Below are 5,438 nucleotides of genomic sequence, written 5' to 3'. Positions count from 1 at the left end.
GTCACCCTGTCAAGCTACAAACAGCCACACCCCCATTAATGTTTTTAAAACCCCAACTTCTTTGTTGGTGAAATTTTATTAACACTAATGCTTACACCACATCAATCAATACGTAATATGTCACTGCATATACTATTTCACCACTTACCTATGGTCAATTAATGCATATTATTACTGCTATCAGATAATTTTTTTAATGGTTGTGCAAAATCTTTATACGGCAGAGAAAAAGGACTAGAGGGAAGTAATTTTTTTTTTTTTTTTTCAAAATTAGGCAAGAAGCAAAAGCGCATAACTGAAAATAGCTTAGAAACACAGAAGTACAAGTTTACCTGCCAAACTTACAAGAGGCCCTATCTCTAAATAGCTGGTTAGAAAAGAAATGCACTAAAAAGGAAAACGTAGGAGGATTATTTCATGTTGAAAAGGTTTATAAAGCTAATTTTCCAAGAGTATTATCAAGGATGATTATGGTGCTGAGTGTAGATGTAATCAAGGTGTGCTTCTGCAAGTACCCTTCTCTTAAAGCATTCTCCATCTTCATCTTCACATTCCTCCAACCCCATCAGCTTCTACAAAGTGTAATTAATGAACCAAATCCAGAGTAAGTAAAGGAAGATTATGTTATCTTTATAACTTCAAAAACTAGTTTATAAGGTGAGGATTGTCCAATATTATATGAGGATTATATTCGAGGAAACAGTAACTCCGTCCATTAACTAATGTATGAACATTCTAATTAGGCGCACGCCCAATACTAGACATCTAGAGGCTAGAGCATGAACAATAACATGGTCCCCAACACTAAGCCAAGATTTGGAATGAACTTTAAGAGAAGAATCTTGGGTCTACCTTAACCCAAAAAACTCGCTTATGAGGTAAAGATTTGACCAAAGATATGTCGCGAAAGTGTATGTAAAATGTCTGAACTTCATCCATAATCATGTATGTAACCTACCAACCTGTAATTTCAGAAGCAAATTTTTGTAACTTTATTCCTGTATATCTGAAGTTAATCCGGAGTGGAATAGACTTGTAAGGCATAGGTAATTAAACAAGGCCTCAAAATCATTTATGTTTGCATTTATCCCGGATTGATAAAAGATCAAATGAAAAGATAACAACCTATTTCCTCAACTAATATAGAATATTTTAACAAACTCTAGAGCTCTATAAGACAAAGAACACAAGAAGCAAAGACATGAACTAAATTCAGCTAAAGACAGATACGAGTCAGAGAATGAGGAGATTACATTTAGTGAATCGGTGGTTTCCATCTGGTCAAGTGAATATGGAAGGCTCACTTTTCCATTGATCTGTACCTCCTCTTTGAGTACTGCAGGCAATTAAATCAAAACTAGTTTCTTAGTTTATTGGCTCAATTAAAACAGGATTATACTGCATATTTAACATACATAATCATTGATTCAGCTAATTAATTACCTTCACTGGTTGATAAGAAATGGGAAGATGATGCTGGTGAAAGCAAAACAAATAGGAAGATCAGATATACAAGGAAACATATGCTTTGCTTCATGTGTGGTTCTTTAGTTCCAGGCATAGATAATTTTAGGTTTGAGAATGTATCAAATGAGAGAAAGTGGAAGAGAAAGATAATTATATCGAGAGTTGAGGGTTGTGGAAAGGAAACGTGTCTTGTATATATAACATGCAAAAAGGCGCACTACTTAATTAATCTGAGTTTCATAAAAGCCCATTGGAATTGCAGTCACAGTCTCACAGAACACCTTTGAAATCTTGGCCCCACCCACGCATCATCTTTTTTTACATATCCCCATTCTCATCATCTCATGTGATAACTGTCAACTTTTATCTGGTGTGTATGTGAGAGAGAGAATTTATTTTCTTCAAAGTGAAAAACATGCACTTAAAGGGAATAAAAGTATTTATGTACACTTAAGTTTCTCAATTATGTACTATACATATATAAAAGAAAGCTGCTTATATATTTTTGGCATAGGTTCTACAAAATTTTCACTGTAACAGGTACTCAAATCTTGTTACCTTCTCCGTAATTTAAGCTTTCAGATCGTATAATTTATGTTTCACTTAACAATTTAATAGTAAAAGTTAATTTTATAGTTACCGTTGCTTTTTTGGGGAAGAAAAGGACAAGGAGGTGTTCTCATTTTCTATACTCAATGTCAGTGTATATAGTGGTCCAGGCAGCATTCAAAGACTCCAAAATTCGATTAATATTAGTGGTTGACAGAATTGATCAAGTAGTCAACCTTTTGGACATGCAGACAACTGTTGCTCAAAACAATTCACATCACTAATTATCTTTCCTCCTTTAGAAGTTTTACTCCTATACTTTATTTAACTTTATATATTTAAGGATCTTGTATCTGTTGGGAAAATAAGGAAACATAACCGAATGACTCTGAAACGTGAAAGAATTACTTTCCTTAAAGAGATATTGTTCGGATATAAATTGGGGAAGATATAAACAATTTTCTTCAGAATATAATAAATCTCATGTTTATACATGTGAATTTTCCTTATGCTTGAGTCCTTATATTTATTGAGACGGAGAGAGTACTTAGGAGATGAATTTTCAATATAGTTATGCGGTTTCGCGAATGGATGTGTATGTCAATTTAATAACTCTATATATTACACACGATCTAACATCTCACGTCTACTAATTCGGTTTGTATTGGATAGATTCTCTGTAAAGAGATTCTCTATTTTCAAATTCGATTTGTATTGAGCAACACTTCCAATTTACCTTTCACTATATCTGCAGACCCGTTTCAGAACTTTGGATGTCTTTTGCGTATGAGAAGACTGTGAAAAGATTGAAGGTTATAGATAGGTGTAAAAAAGTGATGCAAGTACAGAGCAAAATATAATCATGCACAAAGTTGCATTTCACATGCAAGCGACCAATTATCTGGTGGCAATCCCATCCTCAGATGACTACCTATTTTTGGTCTTATTTTTTAAAACTTTTTGTCAGTGCTCTCACACATTTTTACGAACCATATACACCATTATTTTTATTAAAACAAACAGTGGCATTTGGCAAGATCCACAATGTATTAGAGTTCCAATTTGGAGTGTATTTATTTGACATATTGGAAGGAGCTGGGATACTTTTTTGTTGATAAATAAGTGTAAAAAGGTTATGTAAAAAAATTATTTTGATAAATTAAAAGGTAAAAAGCTAGAACGCGAAAAAGTTAGGAAACAGCTGCCCTCTAGTCCTTGTCTTTAAAAATTACTAGTTACTAGTATTACATAAAAAGTGATCTTACAAGTATCAAGAAATCACTAAATTCTTGCAGAAAAAAAAAGTAGCAACTTTTCATTTGAGAAGCATAGATTCGTCACATGATATTCTTGAGAATATAATGGGATTTGATAAGGTTTTATCTTCTTCCTTTTCGTATCAATAACCTGCTTGGGGTTTTATTTTTCCCTAAAAGATTTATATTTTCAATAAGTGCTTATTTTCAAAAAAAAGTTTTGAGGCGCTTTTGCCTGGAGAAAATAAGCTCGGTAGCGAAGAACAATTTTTCGTAAGCAAAAAAATAGCTTTTTGCGCACTTTTTTGAAAAGTACTTTTAAAAAAATACACATAGAAGATTTTTAAAAAGCTATAAACACTAATTTGCCGCTTCAAAAGTATTTCTTAAATTAATTACTAAACACAACCTTTTCAAAAGTATTTTTAAAAAGATTTTTAAATAAAGTTCGATTTTTGTGGTTTCTACAAACAAAGGTGCTATAAGTAACATCTTTATCAAATAATTTCGTATATATGACAAATTATTCAATTTTAAATGCTGCAACTTATCAATCTTATTAGCTTTATGTTGGGAGTTTAGTTTCATGTATTGATAACATAGAAATATATAAACAGTTAAGTCAATTGTAAGGCAAATAACTACAATTAATTTTCTATAATATGGATTAGCTGTACTTGAAAAAGGTAATTAACCTGATATAAACAATTAAAAACTATGTTGACAGTGTAAGAAAATTAATACGATCAATGTATGTAACTTATATTTTTATGTTTATAGGTAAAGCATAGCTTTTATCAATATGCTTCTGCTTTTCCCTGCTTTATGCAGTTTCCACAAGACCACCAATTAGAAGAGGGAATATTCTTGACTCCCACCTTTGATACAAGGGGGAAGCTTCATTAAAAAAATACTTTGCCTCTGCAAACAAATCTATCTCTCAAATGCTTTTGATGCTTAATGCCTTTTCTCCTCTCTTTTTTCTTTTTTATTAAATTAAAGATGTCTTTGTTTCTTCATATTGTGGGTGCCTTCCAGACATAGTGCCACTAAGGTTTATGTTCCTTAAAGAATAGACACAACAAATTTGAGCCAGTACTTCTGTAATTGGGCTTTAGAACAGAATCCTTCCTTTTTTTTTTTTTTTTTTTTTTTTTTTTTTTTTTTTTTTAGCACCAATGGTATTTTGCTTGGTGAGGTGTTAGGATTGACATCTTTAGCATCAAAGTTAGATCTTCTACAGATTTCCAATTGTTTTATAATCTGAAGCATCTAGCATCTAATCTAAACGAGTATATCAAGGTTTATCTTGCAAATCACATATACCTTGAAATAATCCAATATCGCAATTAAGTTCCATATATAATATGAAGTAATACCGCCTTTCATAATTTGTATGCTACAATTCTAAAATATATTTTTATTCTTCATTTTTTGTTTGTAGCTTTGGAATCATGATGATCCGGCATGATTTATAAGTAATCCAATATGACAACTAGTTATAGATTGAATATAGCATGAATTGTACCGGCGTGTCATGACTTGCATGTCACAGTTTTGAAATATAATTTTTTCCTTTTCCTTTTTTGTAGCTTTTAAATCATGACAATCGAGTGTGTTTTATGAGCAATTAACTAGAACAACTAGATTGAATATAACATGACATCATACTGGTTTGTCATGACTTACATGACGATTATTGACACAGTTCATTATTATTTTTGGTTGTTCTTGCCGGCGTCTCTTTACAATCTCTGTCCACTAAGTTTAGATAGCATTTGGCAATAAATTTTGAAACCAATTTTTCAAAATATTTTTCCAAATAGCTATTTGGCCATAAAATTTTGGGAGATTTTGAAAACTAAATTTTCAAATCCCAAGATCTGCTCCAAACCTTTTTTTGGCCCAAGATATCACCGTTGGGTTTTTAAAATTACTTAATATTTACCCTAAACTTTTATATCTTAGAAAAAAACCCATTTATTTATGACCCCAAAATATCATAACCACAAAGGGAATACTTCAAAAAATGTCTTATGTGCATGTGATTATGATATGAAGTTCACCCCATCTATTATGATTTTAGGATAATGTTTTATCTAGTTTATCATAACAAAAATTTATTTTTTTGTCAAACTTATTTGTATATAGGATTATGGTTTGTGA

The 5,438-nt window shown here is 31.5% G+C and overlaps 1 protein-coding gene across 1 annotated transcript; it reads right to left on the bottom strand.

Annotated features, from left to right (window-relative positions):
• Positions 1 to 292: 292 nt before the first annotated feature.
• LOC132052732 (putative phytosulfokines 6) lies at positions 293 to 1,641 on the bottom strand. Its single transcript, XM_059444401.1, has 3 exons — positions 1,444 to 1,641; positions 1,254 to 1,336; positions 293 to 572 (listed from the first exon to the last, which is right to left on the bottom strand). The coding sequence occupies exons 1-3, from the start codon at positions 1,559 to 1,561 to the stop codon at positions 459 to 461; spliced, it is 315 nt and encodes a 104-aa protein (XP_059300384.1). The 5' UTR covers positions 1,562 to 1,641; the 3' UTR covers positions 293 to 458.
• Positions 1,642 to 5,438: the final 3,797 nt, after the last annotated feature.

The sequence above is a fragment of the Lycium ferocissimum genome, chromosome 4, assembly GCF_029784015.1.
Source record: "Lycium ferocissimum isolate CSIRO_LF1 chromosome 4, AGI_CSIRO_Lferr_CH_V1, whole genome shotgun sequence".
In the NCBI taxonomy this organism is placed as follows: Eukaryota; Viridiplantae; Streptophyta; class Magnoliopsida; order Solanales; family Solanaceae; genus Lycium; species Lycium ferocissimum.
Note: the sequence above shows the minus strand (reverse complement) of the source record. Positions and strands in the feature narration are given on the sequence as shown.